General features: G+C 37.6%; 1 protein-coding gene across 1 annotated transcript in view; it reads right to left on the bottom strand.

Moving 5' to 3' along the window:
• Vom2r59 (vomeronasal 2 receptor, 59) overlaps window positions 1–16,681 on the bottom strand; it is a 63,440-nt gene that overhangs the window by 26,409 nt on the left and 20,350 nt on the right. Inside the window, 3 exon segments of the mRNA NM_001099466.1 lie at window positions 2,538–2,765; window positions 10,979–11,785; window positions 12,660–12,951. Of these exon segments, the coding sequence (NP_001092936.1) occupies window positions 2,538–2,765; window positions 10,979–11,785; window positions 12,660–12,951 (1,327 nt within the window).

Here is a 16,681-nt window from a genome sequence, read left to right on the forward strand (position 1 = left end):
TGTATTCATTTTCATTGCAATCTAGAAACTCCTTAATTTCTTTCTTTTTGACTCATTGCTTCATTCAGTGGAGAGTTTCCAGTTTCTGTGAGTTTGTGAGTTCTCTGTTTTTTTCTGTTATTGTTGATATTTAGGTAGATAGGATGTAGGATATAAGAGTTTATTTCCATTTATTGAAATAAATGTTTTTTTTAACCATTTATTGAGACTTGCTATAAGACTGAGAATGTCTTTTTGGAGAAAGTGTCATGAGGTCTTGAAAAGAAAATATATTCTTTTCTGTTTGGGTGGAATGCTCTGCAGATATCTGATAGGTTCACTTGGTTCATAACATACTTTAGCTTTAGTATTTCTATGTTTAGTTTTTGCCTAGATGGCCAGTTCATTGGTGAAAGTGAGACATTGAATTCTCCCACTTTACAACTGTTGGTGCCATTGTGTTTGAAACATAGATGTTAAGAATTGACACACCAATTTTGTGGATATTTTTCCTTTGATAACTGTCCCATGCTCTTTTGGTTATTATTGGTTTGAAGTCTCTTTTTTTTTTAGATATCAAAATTGCCACACCACTTTGATTTTCAGGTTCATTTACTCTAAATATTTTTTTCAACCCTTTACCTTCAGGTAATGTCTATCCTTGATGCTAAATTTTGTGTCCTGCATGCAGCAGAAGGACAAATCTTGTTTTTGACTACGTTCTCTTTTTCTAAAAAATTTCTATTAATACTGAGAGACCTCAGTGACAAATGATTGTTAATTGTTATTGTTGTTGTTGGTGTGTGTGTGTGTGTGTGTGTGTGTTTGTGTGAGTGTGTGTGTGTGTGTGTGTGTCTGTGTGTGTACATGAGCATGTGCACATGAGTGCTGTGTGCTCTTCCCTACTCCTGGTTTTGTTGGTGCAAAATTATTTACTTTCTATGTTTTCTTGTATGGAGTTACCCTCTTTGGTTTGTATTTTTTCTTTTAGCACCTTTTTAAGGGCAGGGTTTGTGGATGTAGATAGTTTAAATTTGACTTTATCAGGGAATTTCTTATTTTCTCCATTTATGGTGATTGAAAGTTTGGCGGGTACTGTAGTCTGAGCTGTGATCTCTTAGAGTCTGCAACACATCTTTCCGTGACCTTCAGGTATTTAGAATCTCCTCGGAGAAGTCAGTGAAATTCCAATATTTGGGCCTTTTATGTTACTAGATCTTTTGTCTCTCTAGATTCCAATATTGTTTTTTTGTCCTGTATGCTTAGTGTTTTGATTATTATGTGGTAAGGGCATTCTCTTTTGGTTTTCTGCATAAGAATATAGTGTATAAGGTACATCTTGTAGTTTTATAGACATCTCTTTCTTTAGGCTAGGAAATTTTTCTTTCATGGTTTTTGAGCTTCGATTCTTTTCCTTCCTCTATTCTTATTACTTGTATGTTTGGTCTCTTCATATTTTTCCAGGTTTCCTGGCTTTCAATATGCATGCTACCCTGTATATAGCCACAGAAACTAAGTAAATGGAAAGTGACTAGGAGGGAGATCCAGACATTATCCTGCACAATTAGATCAGTAGTATACGCAGCACTTATGAACAAAGTTTCTTCTTGCAGCATATGGGAACAGAGACATACAATTGGACAATCTGCAGAGAGTAATATACCCTAGGGTACTAAATCCTAGATGGGATTTCTCCATTGAATTCTTATACCATCTATGGTGAAGGGAAGGCCAAAAGATTCTAAGAGCTGAAGAGAACAGATGACTTCGAGGAAACAGTTTCTTCCAGAGACAACATAATGATACACATATGAATTCACAGTGTCTGTGGCAGCATGTACAGGATCAGATTAGGTTCAAGCCAGTCAGTGTCCCAGCACTGAGAAGGAGAAGCAGATACAGTATCCACCCCTAACCAAGAAGCTATCTGTAATTGATACCTGCTTGTAAAGGAAAAAGTAGTTTTCTTTGATAGAGTCTCATTAGATATATTAGTCACAGTTTGCATCTCATTACTATTTAAAAAATTATAGACAACACTTAAAATGTCAGTATATAAAACTGCAAAAACTGACATGCAAAAGAAAACATCAAGAAAATGGGTAATACAAAAAAGGATGTTAAATCTTTTCCTGCAAAATGTTTTGATCATGAATCTTTCATTTTCTAACAGCACTCAGATCTCCACCAACTCAACACTCACTCAACTCCATCCCTCTTCTTTCTGTTTAAGAAACAAGAAAACCAACCAGAAAACAAATATGCAACACACACACACACACACACACACACACACACACACAAGCAAAAGACCAATATGACAATAAGGGCCCAAACAATGAAATATGTATAAAAATTAATTTTTAAAAAAATCTATATAAGTAGCACTGAGTTTCCTGGGTTTAGGGCCTGCCCTGAAGTGAGCCTTCACTGGAAGAAACTATTTTTTTCTTTATGAGAGTGTGTCTCTTGCAGATAGCTTCTTGGGTTAGGTGTAGTGCAAGCAAGATGAGTCTTATTACATGTAGTTCAAAGTGTCACCATTATACCCAACTCACCTCTGTAATTTCGGTGGGCCATTCTATTATGTCCTCAGATAAAGATAATTGTTGACCTACTGGACCATAAGGGGAGAATTGTCCAACTTTCACCTTAAGATGAAGACCTTCTGGAAAGTTCCAGTAGTTGAGAATATCATACTCTGCATTCAATTTCATTTTCTCATCCAAAGTAACTTGTTCTCCAGCGGGATTAGTAAACTGCATGTTCTTCAGAAAAGGGTGCAGCTAAAAAGGATAGATTATGCATTACCTTATGATTAAGTTAGTACCAGAGTGAATAAAAATAACCCAAGAGTTAGTGAAAGTCTCTTATTATGTATATCTTTGAAGCATAAGGCAAATTTAAAACAGGTATAAAAAACATAAGACAAATGGCAGCATATGTATCTAATTGTGTAACATTTCTGAAAATGTCAGTCGAACAGACAGTTCTGAATCATCCACAAAATACTTAGTAAACGAATGAAAGTCAGGTAATTGTCAGTTTGTCTAAGAAAAGTTAGCCCATCCATTTATTTTCAGAATTAACCTGTCTTGGTGTCCTTTCTGTTGCTTTGATAAAGAGCTTACAGCTTACAGTCCTGAAGACTGTGGAAGGCCAAAACAAGAAATCAAGGCAGGAAACTGGAGGTAGGAAATAAAGCAGAGACTGTGGAGGAATGTGCTTCTTGACTTGCTTCCATGGCTCACTCAGCTTTCATTCTTATGAAGTCAGGGCAATTTGACTAGGGATGGCACTGTCCTCGGTGGACTGGCCTCTTCAACATATCATCAATCGTTAATCAAGAAAATACCCCACAGACTTGCCCACAGGCCAATCTGATAGATACAATTATTCAGTTGAGTTTACCCCTTCCTAGGTAACTCTCATTTGTGTAAAATTGAAAAAACTAGCCAGTCCATTGCTCAGAGTAAAAAGAGGCCTCAAATACCTAAAATGGTGATAGATGAGATTCTTTAAGTGTCATGAGTAGGCGTAACATCACTTAGACACATCAGTAAGTTTTCTTACAGGGATGTAGTTCAGTTGGTAGAGTCGCCTGGCATTAGTGAAATCCTGGGTTTGATCTGGGCTATGTATAGACTCGGCATAGTTGTACATGTCTGCTATCTCAGCACCCAGAATGTAGAGGCAGGAGGATCAGAAGTTTGTTGTTGAATTTGGCTGCACAGCAAATTTGAAACCAGGAAATCTAAGCATATTACATTCTTCATAAACATCAATAATGACAACAACAAAGAAATAGTTTTCCTTTCCTTTTTATTTATGTAAATAAAAAGGCATATGTTCAAAGGACCTTAAATCTTACTGCAAAGGCACTTACTCTATTTCAAAACATTTAGGAAATGAAATCAGCATAGACATCCATAAACTGATAAATAGATAATTACAATGTGGTACATTTACATAATGGACCCTTATTCATCTGTAAAGAAAATGGAATTATGGTAATTTTATGAAAATGGATGTAACTGGAGAACACCATACTGAATGAAGCAGTGCAGGACCAGGAAGACCAAGGTAATGTGTTCTTTGTCATTTGTAGAAGATAACTTTGAATGGTTAGATTTGTAAACTTACTGGGATGTTTATAGGGACCAGGGAGTTAGAATGAGCTTATGAAAGAGGGAAGGAGAAGAGGCAATAGGTGCTGAGGAGGACATATTAGAACACTTAAGGAATGGAATAGTATTGTAGGTAGAAAAGTTTAACCCAGAGTAGGTGTGGAGAATAGAGAAGAGAATGGGGAGAAATTTAACTAACCAAGTATGAAAAAGGGCTATGGAAATCTATTGGTTTTTTGTCTAGTAAAATTATAATTAAAAAACTCATTTGGAATTGAGGCATCTTGCATTATTGTATGTTTTTTCTCAGAGAAGCCAAAATTTATGAAGCAAACACCAATGGCTTATGCTCTAAGAATCGACAAACGGGATCTCATAAAACTGTAAAGCTTGTAAGGCAAAGGACACTGTTGTTAGGACAAAATGACAAAGATCTTTACCAATCCTACAACAGATAGAGGGCTTATATCCAAAATATACAAAGAACACAAGAGGTTAGACCGCAGGGAGATAAATAACCCTTTTTAAAAATCGGGTTCTGAGCTAAACAAAGAATTCACAGCTGAGTAATGACGAATGGCTGAGAAACACCTAAAGAAATGTTCAACATCTTTAGTCATAAGGGAAATGCAAATCAAAACAACCCTGAGATTTCACCTCACACCAGTGAGAATGGCTAAGATCAAAAACTCAGGTGACAGCAGATGCTGGCGAGGATGTGGAGAAAGAGGAACACTCCTCCATTGTTGGTGGGATTGCAGACTGGTACACCCATTCTGGAAATCAGTCTGGAGGTTCCTCAGAAAATTGGACATTGAACTACGTGAGGATCCAGCTATACCACTCTTGAGCATAAACCCAAAAGATGCCCCAACATATAAAAAAGACACGTGCTCCACTATGTTCATAGCAGCCTTATTTATAATAGCCAGAGTCTGGAAAGAACCCAGTTGCCCTTCAACAGAGGAATGGATACAGAAAATGTGGTACATCTACACAATGGAATATTACTCAGCTATGAAAAACAATGCCTTTATGAAATTCATAGGCAAATGGATGGAACTGGAAAATATCATCCTGAGTGAGGTAATCCAATCACAGAAAAACACCATGGTTTGCACTCATTGATAAGTGGCTATTAGCCCAAATGCTTGAATTACCCCAGATGCACAGAACACATGAAACTCAATAAGGATGACCAAAATGTGAATGCTTCACTCCTTCTTTAATAGGAGAACAAGAATACCCTTGGGAGGGAATAGGGAGGCAAAGTTTAGAACAGAGGCAAAAGGAACACCTATTCAGAGCCTGCCCCATATGTGGCCCATACATATTCAGCCACCAAACTAGATAAGATGGATGAAGCAAAGAAGTGCAGGCTGACAGGAACTGGATGTAGATCTCTCCTGAGAGACACACCCAGAATACAGAAAATACATAGGCGAATGCCATTACTGAACCACTGAACTGAGAACGGGACCCCGTTGAAGGAATCAAAGAAAGGACTGAAAGAGCTTGAAGGGGCTTGAGACCTCATATGACCAACAATGCCAACCAACCAGAGCTTCCAGGGACTTAGCCACTACCCAAAGACTGTACATGGACTCACCTGGGGCTCCAACCTCATAGGTAGCAATGAATAGCCTAGTAAGAGCACCAATAGAAGGGGAAGCCGTTGGTCCTGCTAAGACTGAACCCCCAGTGATCTTGATTGTTGGGGGTGGCGGTAATTGGGGGAGAATGGGGAGGGGAACATCCATACACAAGGGTTGGGGGACGGGTTAGGGGGATGTTTGCCGGGAAACTGGGAAGGGGAATAACAATTGAAATATACATAAGAAACACTCAAGTTAATAAAGGTGGAAAAAATGAAAAAGAATCCCAGTATTGGGTATAGATTAATTTCTTAGGAATTGTTTCTAAGGGGATTCAGAGATTGCCCAAACAAATCAGGCTATTGCCATTTCTTCTACTTGTCCATCACTCATATTATTTCTAATGGTACCAAGCTAGACCTGAGCCTAGAGTCCTCCCTCTAGGCTGGCCTTTGGGGGTGGAAGTCACAGATACTGTTGGGGAAGCAAAATCATCAATAGTACCCAGCAGCAAACCCTTTGATTATGATAATGACCTTTTTGTCTAGATATGTTCACTGGGAAGATAGTAGCATGAATGTTACAATGAATTTGAAACACACACCATGGAGGAAATTCATAGTTTTTAGTCATGGTGGGAGAGGACATTGGCCTTAGCAGGGAACATACGGTTACTTTGCTAAGTAGATATGGTATGCTTTGTAAAAACTTATGATTATAGTCACGTGTTAGTTTTGCTTTCAGTATTAATTAGAAGAATTTCTTGGAATGAGTAGTGGTTAACACAGAGGTTTACAAGTGGTCAAATTTCTAAGAAATAGTGACTTTGACTTATGTAAAAGTTTGAATGATAAAATGTCCCTCCTAGGCACAGATATTTGAACAGTTTGTCCTTCGTTGATGCTGTTTGGAGGAGGGTTAGGAGATGCTGCCTTTTTGGAGAAAATATGCCATTGGGTGTGTACCTTCAGACTTTAAAGACCCAACAAAGAAAGAGAACTTCAGACCAATTTCCCTTATGAATATCGATGCAAAAATACTCAATAAAATTCTCGCAGGCCGAATCCAAGAGCACATTAAAACAGTCATCCACCATGATCAAGTAGGCTTCATCCCAGGCATGCAGGGATGGTTTGATATATGGAAAACCATAAATGTAATCCATTAAATAAACAAACTGAAAGTACAAAACCACATGATCATTTCACTGGATGCTGAGAAAGCATTTGACAAAATTCAACTCCCCTTCATGATAAAAATCCTGGAAAGAATAGGAATTCAAGGCCCATACCTAAACATAGTAAAAGCCATATACAGTAAACCAGTCGCTAACATTAAACTAAATGGAGAGAAACTTGAAGCAATCCCACTAAAATCAGGGACTAGACAAGGCTGCCCACTCTCTCCCTACTTATTCAATATAGTTCTTGAAGTTCTAGCCAGAGCAATCAGAAAACAAAAGGAGATCAAGGGGATACAGATTGGAAAAGAAGAAGTCAAAATATCTGTATTTGCAGATGATGTGATAGTATATTTAAGTGATCCCAAAAGTTCCACTAGAGAACTACTAAAGCTGATAAACAAGTTCAGTCAAGTGGCTGGGTATAAAATTAACTCAAATTAATCAGTAGCCTTCCTCTACACAAAAGAGAAACAAGCTAAGAAAGAAATTAGGGAAACGACACCGTTCATAATAGACCCAAATAATATAAAACACCTCGGTGTGACTTTAACCAAGCAAGTAAAATATCTGTATGATAAGAACTTCAAGCCTCTGAAGAAAGAAAGTGAAGAAGACTTCAGAAGATGGAAAGATCTCCCATGCTCATGGATTGGCAGGATTAATATAGTAAAAATGGCCATTTTACCAAATGTGATCTACAGATTCAATGCAATCCCCATCAAAATACCAATCCAATTCTTCAGAGTCAGACAGAACAATTTGCAAATTCATCTGGAATAACAAAAAACTGAGGATAGCTAAAACAATCCTCAACAATAAAAGGACTTCCGGAGGAATCACTATCTCGAACCTCAAGCATTATTACAGGGCAATAGTGAGAAAAACTGCATGGTATTTGTACAGAGACAGACAGAAAGACCAGTGAAAGAGAATTGAAGACCCAGAAATTAACCCCCCCTTATGGTCACTTGATTTTTGAGAAAGAAGCCAAAACCATCCAATGGAAAAAAGATAGCATTTTCAGCAAATGGTGCTGGTTCAACTGGAGGTCAACATGTAGATGAACGCAGATCGATCCATGCTTATCACCCTGTAAAAACTTAAGTCCAAGTGGATAAAGGACCTCCACATCAAACCAGATACACTCAAACTAATAGAAGAAAAAGTGGGGAAGCATCTTGAACATAAGGGCACTGGAGAAAATTTCCTGAAGAAAACACCAATGGCTTATGCTCTAAGATCAAGAATAGACATATGGGATCTCATTTGTATTCTTTAAGGCAAAAGAAACTGTTGTTAGGACAAAACGGCAACCCACATATTGGGAAAAGATCTTTACCAATCCTACAACAGATAGAGGGCTTATATCCAAAATAAACAAAAAAAAATCAAGAAGTTAGGCTACAGGGAGACAAATAAACCTATTTAAAAATGGGGTTCAGAGCTAAGCAAAGAATTCACAGCTGAGGAATGCTGAATGGCTGAGAAACACCTAAAGAAATGTTCAACATCGTTAGTCATAAGGGAAATGCAAATCAAAACAATCCTGAGATTTCACCTCACACCAGTCAGAATGGCTAAGATCAAAAACTCAGGTGACAGCAGATGCTGGTGAGGATGTGGAGAAAGAGGAACACTCCTCCATTGTTGGTGGGATTGCAGACTGGTACACCCATTCTGGAAATCAGTCTGGAGGTTCCTCAGAAAATTGGACACTGCACTACCTGACGACCCAGCTATACCTCTCTTGGGCATATACCCAAAAATGCCCCAACATATTACAAAGACACGTGCTCCACTATGTTCATAGCAGCCTTATTTATAACAGCCAGAGTCTGGAAAGAACCCAGATGCCCTTTAACAGAGGAATGGATACAGAAAATGTGGTACATCTACACAATGGAATATTACTCAGCTATGAAAAACAATGACTTTATGAAATTCATAGGCAAATGGATGGAACTGGAAAATATCATCCTGAGTGAGGTAACCCAGTCACAGAAAAACTCACCTGGTATGCACTCATTGATAAGTGGCTATTAGCCCAAATGCTTGAATTACCCCAGTTACACAGAACACATGAAACTCAAGAAGGATGACCAAAATGCGAATGCTTCACATATGATCATGTGATTTCTAGGTTTGGGTCCACTTATGTCATCAATTTCATTTATTGTTTTACATTTTTAGATTCATCCCTGAATATTGGGAATGAAGCCACCTTGGTTGTGGTGGCTGTTATTTTTGATGTGATAATGAATAAAGTTTAGAGATGTTTTCTTGAGAATTTATTTTCATTCATATTTTTACTTTTTAAATGATTTGATTTTTTGAAATTATAACATTATTACAGAATTTCTCCCTTCCATTTTATTAACTTGTACACAAATGTTTATTAGGAAGACTGGTCTGTGATTTCCTTTTTTGTTGTGTCTTTATCTGGTTTGAGTTTCAGGTTACTACACCAGTATTAATCAATCTGGTTTCATAGAAAGAGTTTTAAAGTAGACACTTCTTTTCTATTTTATACAACAATTTGAGATGCTCTGATAGTAGTTCTTTAACATTCTGGTTAAATGCTGTAGATTTTGTTCCTGCAATTTTTTAGCTGTGAAATCTCACAATTTATTCTCATTGCTTATTAGTAGCTCTGTTTAAATACTCTCTTATTGATGTTCAGGTGTATTTTTGGAATACCTGAATTGATTCTATATTCTAACTCAGACTCCTAGTATTTATATTTTATTACAGAATTAATGTTAAGAATTATTGTTAAAATTAGAATTGGTCTTTTTTGGGAGAGACATTTACCTTTTTCTTTCTTTCATGTTTTTGTTTCTGTACTGGGATTTAAATCAGGACTTAATTTGTTCATTTGTAAAAATATTTCTTGTTTTGAAAATTTAAGTCACATTTCTCTTCTACTAAATGCACTTACTATTTAGGAGAGGAGAAGGACTAGTAGGATCGAAGAGTAGTTTTCCTCTATCTGACCAGTATTCAGGATGCTTTATTCCTATTTTTTCCCCATAGTCAGATTCTGTGCAATAATAGTCAATGCCCATGGTTCAGCACACTTCTGGAATGTCCTTGCTTCTGTTGAAATCAGGTTAATAGACTTTGACTAAGCACCCTAGCCTGGGGCACCTGCACTTCCCTCCTCGACGTCTTCTGTGAATTGTACAATTATGTATACCTAGGTACCCGTACTGCCTGGTTTTGTGTGTCCACTTGACACAAGCTGGAATTATTATACAGAAAGGAGCCTCAGTTGTAAAAATGCCTCCATGAGACCCAGCTGTAAGGCATTTTCTCAACTAGTGAAGGGGGGAGGGTCCAGCCCATTGTAGGAGGTGCTGACCCTGGGCTGGTGGTCCTGGAGCAAGCCAGGGGAAGCAAGCCAATAAGTAACATCCCTCCATGGCCTCTGCATCAATTCCTGCTTTCTGACCTGTTTGAGTTCCAGTTCTGTCTTCTTCTGGTGATGAACAGCAATGTGGAAGTGTAAGCTGAATAAACCTTTCCTCCACAATATGCCTCTTGGTCATGATGTTTTTTGCAGGAATAGAAACCCTAAGACAGTACCCTATTATCAATCACCTCCATTGTCCAGTTGGCCTCCACAGACTTTACTGCATGTTGTGGTAGACTTCTGCCTAAGTGTTTTATGTTTAATCAGCTCAGTTGTTTTTATCCTCCAGCATGTCTCTGTAACTTCTCTCTCCATGTTGTTTGATTCTATGTGCCTAGGTACTCTACCTTCCTCAGTCATCTCTGGATTGGCAGTTTACTTCCACAGTCTCCCTCTGCTTTCTATTGGGCTCACAAGAGAATCTACTTTCTGTACCTTTCATATACGAATCATTGACCTGGCAACACAAAACACTGATGTGGATTTAGAACACTGTCTTCCCTCCATGGAAACTTTGTCCTTCTTAACAACCTCTGTGTATGTTTTGACTTACTTACCCCTTTATCAGTTACAAGTCATTTATTTCATACCCTTAGAGATCCAGAATAGTGTGACCTCAAAAGCATACATTTAGAAAATCCCATTCTTGATGTTTTGAGCAAGCCAATTTGAGACACATTACTTGCCAGGCTGAAAATATCAGGTCTTCTGCCTTTCTTACTTCTCTTACTTCTACTTCATGAAGAAGCATCTTGTGAAGGCTGTGGGCCACAGCGTATACCGCATTGTACATATTATAAGCAAACTCAGTCATGACCATGTCAAAACGGTTCCCTGGTGTTTCATGCAAGGAAGCATTAGGCAGACAGTTCTCCAGTGTACTGCAGTCATCATCAGCAAATGAGCAGTTAAAAAAGTAGAACCAAAACCTTGTGAGGTAAAAATCTTCTGGGTATTTGGAAGGATGAACTGTTTGGATAAAATTTCTGTAACCAGAGGTTTCTTTGTGGTGATGTGCAAAGATGAGGCTCCCATGTAATGAATGTAAAATGAAATGCTGTGACTGGGTGATAATATCCCAGTCTGAGTTCATGATCCAGACTTTCCTTGTAACAAAAATTTGTCTTGAATAAAACATAAAGCCTCTCAGAAAATCACTGTCACCATAGGTGATGATCACATTTGCTGTTAATTTTGCAAGATGTGTAGGATTCAATAGGTAGCTTGGTAAATAAGATACTTCACTAACTCGGATCAATTCCACAAAATCTAAACATATTTTGTTTCTGTCCATTTCTGCCCTAACTTCTGAGATTATCTGAAAACCATTTTGTCCTTCAGATACGATCAGTCCTACCCAGTTCCAGTGGAAATAATTCAACAAGGAGACAATGCCATGGGTGAGAGACATGTCCTTGTAGGCTATTTGATAAATATCATGAAACTGCTCATGATTATTCAGGTTAGGGTCAAAAGACCCAATGGTCAGCTAAATGTAAAGGAAGATAAAGAGAATGAAAGAATTAAGAGGAGGAAGCCTAATGCACATGTCCAATCCTGACAGACTTTTAGAATCATGTAAAATAATGAGAATTCATGCACCATGATTGTGTATGTGTGTACATGAGGCCAAAAGTTGATATTGGAGTTCTTTGTCATTATTCACCATTTCAAATTTTTCATTTTTCTTTTAATCTTCTTTTCTTTCTTTGTTTGTTTCTTTGTTTGTTTCTTTGTTTTTTCTTTGTTTCTTTCTCCCTTTTCTTCTTCCTTCCTCCCTTCCTTCCTTCCCCCTTTCTCTCTTTCTCTCTCTCTTTCTTCCTCTCTCTCTCTTTCTTTCTCTCTTTCCTGCTCTCTTTCTTCCTTTCTTTCTCTCTTTCTTTCTCTCTCTTTCTTTCTTTCTTTCTTTCTTTCTTTCTTTCTTTCTTTCTTTCTTTCTTTCTTACAAAGGATTCTAAGTATACCTGTAGCTCAATGTTTTGGTTACCCTGACTAGTCTGTGACCTGCTTAACCAGAATTTTTGTTACAGATTTTTCTTGTTTTCAATTGGTTTTATATGACTGGTAGATATTCAAAATTAGGTTCTCATGTTTGTGAATCAGTGACTTTAGGCACAAAACTGCTTCTCTAGTTCATGTTTTGTGCAGGAATAGAAAACCTGATATCAAACCTTTACACTCAGGGTTCCCTGCAATCACTATAAGCTCCAACCTATTCCTTTTCTTTGTCCAGAATACATCACAGAATACTTATGCTTTGAGATGATAAACTTTGTCAGATGCATAATCACATGTTTCATTTATCCTCTTTTAGGGATTGAATTATAAGTGTTTTTATCTTTCTTCACTTTACACATTCTCACCTGCGGATATCTGTAGAGTTCTAGCAGTGTCCTTATATCGGTAGATATTATCCAAGATATGCCTGTTAGGGCTGCAATTGACTTCATTTCTCTCCTACACGTGTAATTCGGCACATACTTCTTTGGCCCAGAAAGCCATGAGATGCATCTATGCAATGTAAACCATTCATTGAACAGGACATTATATATATCATATCCCAGAGACACATTGGGTAAAATATGGGGGTTTCTGTTGATCTCCTCAATGGCATAAACCATTGCCAGAACAATCTGGTAGTTTTTTAAATTAAACCTGCACAGAAGATACAAGAATATTTAGGGCTGCTCTGGTTTGAATGTCACATAATTTCATATGTTAATACTCTGTCCTCAGTTGATGACAGTATTAATGAAGTGTATAGAACTTTGAAGAAGTTGAGCCTTCCTGGAATTGGGTCATTAGGGACAGTCATTTGGGTTTTATGTTGTCACTTTACTTACTGTGTAAACTGTTGTTTCCAGAGTGAAAATATGACATAGCCAGCCAACTTCTAGCTCCAACCGTTCTTATTTTCCTGCCTGCTTTCAAATCTTACCTAACATGATGACCAAAATCTCTCTGGAAGTGTAAGCCAAAATAAGCTCTTTTCCTTACCTTGCTTTTGTTATGGTATTTTATCACAGTAATAAAAATATTAGCAAGAGGAAATATTCAAACTAGGACTATTATTTTGTATGCAACATAATTACTATCATGGATTAAATGCTTATATCTTTGTATTATTAGCATTTTCACATTTATAACCTTTTGTGTTGGAATTATCATGTTTTTTTAAGTTGGTAGTGTTATCTTGTCATGAAACTGGAGCTTCATGAATGAGATTAGCATTCTTATGAAATCCCAGTGGCAATACTCATTTCCTAGCTAACTTGGAGAAACTGGTTGGAAACATGGCCTTGGGAGAAAATTCAGAATAAATTTCAGATTTCAGTGCATAGGAGTTAGGCTTCTGGAAATTTCAGTGCCTGCGGTACGTAAAGCACACTCAATTTTATTTAGTTTCATCTCTTTCTGTGAGCTTTCTTTTTTTTTTAACCTAGTTTCAATAGGAGTTATCAACTCCTTTTTTGACATTTTTTCTTTTATTGGACTTTTTAAAATTTTCATTTCAAATATTATCCCTTTTGCTGGTTTCCCCTCCAGAAACCTGCTATCTCCCCCTGCTTTTATGAGGGTGATCCCCCACCAACACAGCCACTCTGTCCCACCTCTCCACCCTGACATTTCCCTGCACTGGGGCATTAAGCCTTGACAGGACCAAAGGCCTCTTCTCCCACTGATGCCTGAAAAGGCCATCCTCTGCTACATATGCGGTTGGAACCATATCTATCCTTGTATACCCTTGGAAAGATAGTTTACTTCCTAGGAGCTCTTGAATGGTGGTTTGCTTGGTTGATATTGTTGTTCTTAGGATTGCAAACCTCTTCTGCTACTTCAGTCCTTTTTTTTACTCTTCCACTGTTGACAAAGTTCTCAGTTCAATGGTTGGCTGTGAGCATCCACCTCTGTACTGTCAGATTCTGTCAAAGCCACTCAAGAGACAGTTATATCAGGCTCCTTCAGCAAGCACTTATTCACTATATTGTCTGGGTTTGATGGCTGTATATGGGATGGATCCCCAGGTGGTGCAGTCTCTGGATGGCCTTTTCTTCAGTCTCTGCTCCACACTCTGTCTCCACGTCTCCATATATCCTCCTGTGAGTATTTTTACCAATCCTACATCTGATAGATGGCTAATATACAATGTATACAAAAAACTCAAGAAGTTAGACTGCAGAGAATCAAAAAACCCTATTAAACAACAGGGTACAGAGGTAAGCAAAGAATTCTCAACTGAGGAATATTGAATGCCTGAGAAGCACCTAAAGAAAATGTTCAACATCATTAGTTATCAGGGAAATGCAAATCAAAAGAACTCTGGGATTCCACCTCACACAATTCAGAATGCCTAAGTTTAAAATGCACGTGACAGCATATGCTGGACAAGATGTAGAAATAGAATAAGACTCCTCCACTGCTGCAGTGATTGCTTGCTGGTACAACCATTCTGGAAATCAGTCTGGTGGTTCCTCAGAAAAATGACTATAGTACTACCCGAGGACCCAACTATACCACTCCTGGGCATATACTCAAAAGATATTACAATGTATAACAAGTAGACATGCCCCACTATGTTCATAGAATCCTTATTTTTAATAGCCAGAAGCTGGAAAGCACCCAGATGCCCTTCAAAAGATGAATTGATTCAGAAATTGTGGTTCATTACACATTCATAAAAGAAACTTTATTAAAGTGCCAAGCACACATTACACCCCACAGATAATAGTGGGAGATATCCGAACTGTACTATAATCAATGGACAGAATATGGAGACAGAAACTATACAGACACACAGTGAAATGAACAGAAGATATGAACCAAATGGATTTAACAGATATCTATAGAATATTTCATCCCACAACAAAAGAATTTACCTCCTTCTTACCTCGTGGTGCCTTCTCCAAAACTGACCATCTACTTGGTCAACAGATACAAGATGATAGAAATAATCTCATGCATTGTATCAGATCACCATTACCAGGGCTAGTGTGCAATAATAAAAAATGGCAGAGCACACATATCTATGCAAGCTGAACAATGCTCTACTCAATGACAACTTGGTAAAGGAAGAATAAGAAATTAAAGACTTTTAGAATTTAATTATAACGAAGGCACAACATACCCAAACTTATGGGACAGAATGAAAGCAGTACTAAGAGAAAAACTCATAGCTCTGAGTGCCTCCAAAAAGATTCTGGAGATAGCATACACTAGCAGCCTGACCTCACTTGTGAATGCTTTAGAACAAAAAGAAGCAAATACACCCAAGAGGAGCAGACAGCAGGAAATAATTAATCTCAGGGCAGAAATCAACTGAGGAGAATCAAAAAGATCTATACAAAGGATAGACAAAGCCAGGAGATGTTCTTTAAGAAAACCAACAAGTTAGACAAACCTTTAATCAGACTAAACAGAAGGCCAATTAACACAATTAGAAATGATAAGAGAGGCATAACAAAAAATTGTAAATTTACAAAAATCATCAGATCCTAGCACAAAAGCCTATACTCAACAAAATTGAAAACTGGGGATGAAATGGACAATTTTCTAGACAGATACCAGGTACCTAAGTTAAATCAGAATCAGATGAACAATCTAAACAGTCCCATAGCTCCTAAATAAATAGAAGCAGTCATTAAATGTACCCTATACAACTGAAGACCAGGCCTAGATGGGTTTATTGCAGAATTCTATCAGACCTTCATAGAAGACCTAATACCAGTACTCTCCAAAGTATTCCACAACCTAGAAACAGAAGTAACACTACCCAATTTGTTCTATGAAGCCACAATTATGCTTATAGCTAAACCACATAAAGACCTAACAATGAAACAGTACTTCAGACCAATCTTCATTAGGTATATCAATACAAAACTACTCAATAAAATTGTCTCAAAATGAATTCAATAAGAGATCAAAACAATCATCCATCATGATCAAGTAGACTTCATTCCAGGGATGCAGGGTTGCTTCAGGATACAGAAATCAATCAACATAATCCCCCGTACAAAGATACTCAACAAAAAAGAAAATCCCATGATCATCTCATTTGATGCGGAGAAATCATTTGACAAAATTCAACACCCCTTCATGATAAAAGTCTTGGAAAGATCAGGAATTCAAGGCCTATATCAAACCATAGTAAAAGTAATGTACAGCAAACCAGTAGCCACTACCAAGCTAAATGGAGAGAGACTTGGTGCAATCTCACTAAAATCAGGGACTAGACTAGGCTCCCCACTTTATCTGTACTTATTCACTATAGTACTCAAATTTCTAGCCAGAAGAATTAGACAACAAAAGGAGCACAAAGGGATACAATTGGAAAGGAAGAAGTCAATATATTACTATTTGCAGAGAACATGCTGAACGGGGGCCAATT

This window comes from Rattus norvegicus, chromosome 12 (genome assembly GCF_021556685.1).
Source record: "Rattus norvegicus strain SHRSP/BbbUtx chromosome 12, alternate assembly SHRSP_T2T, whole genome shotgun sequence".
In the NCBI taxonomy this organism is placed as follows: domain Eukaryota; kingdom Metazoa; phylum Chordata; class Mammalia; order Rodentia; family Muridae; genus Rattus; species Rattus norvegicus.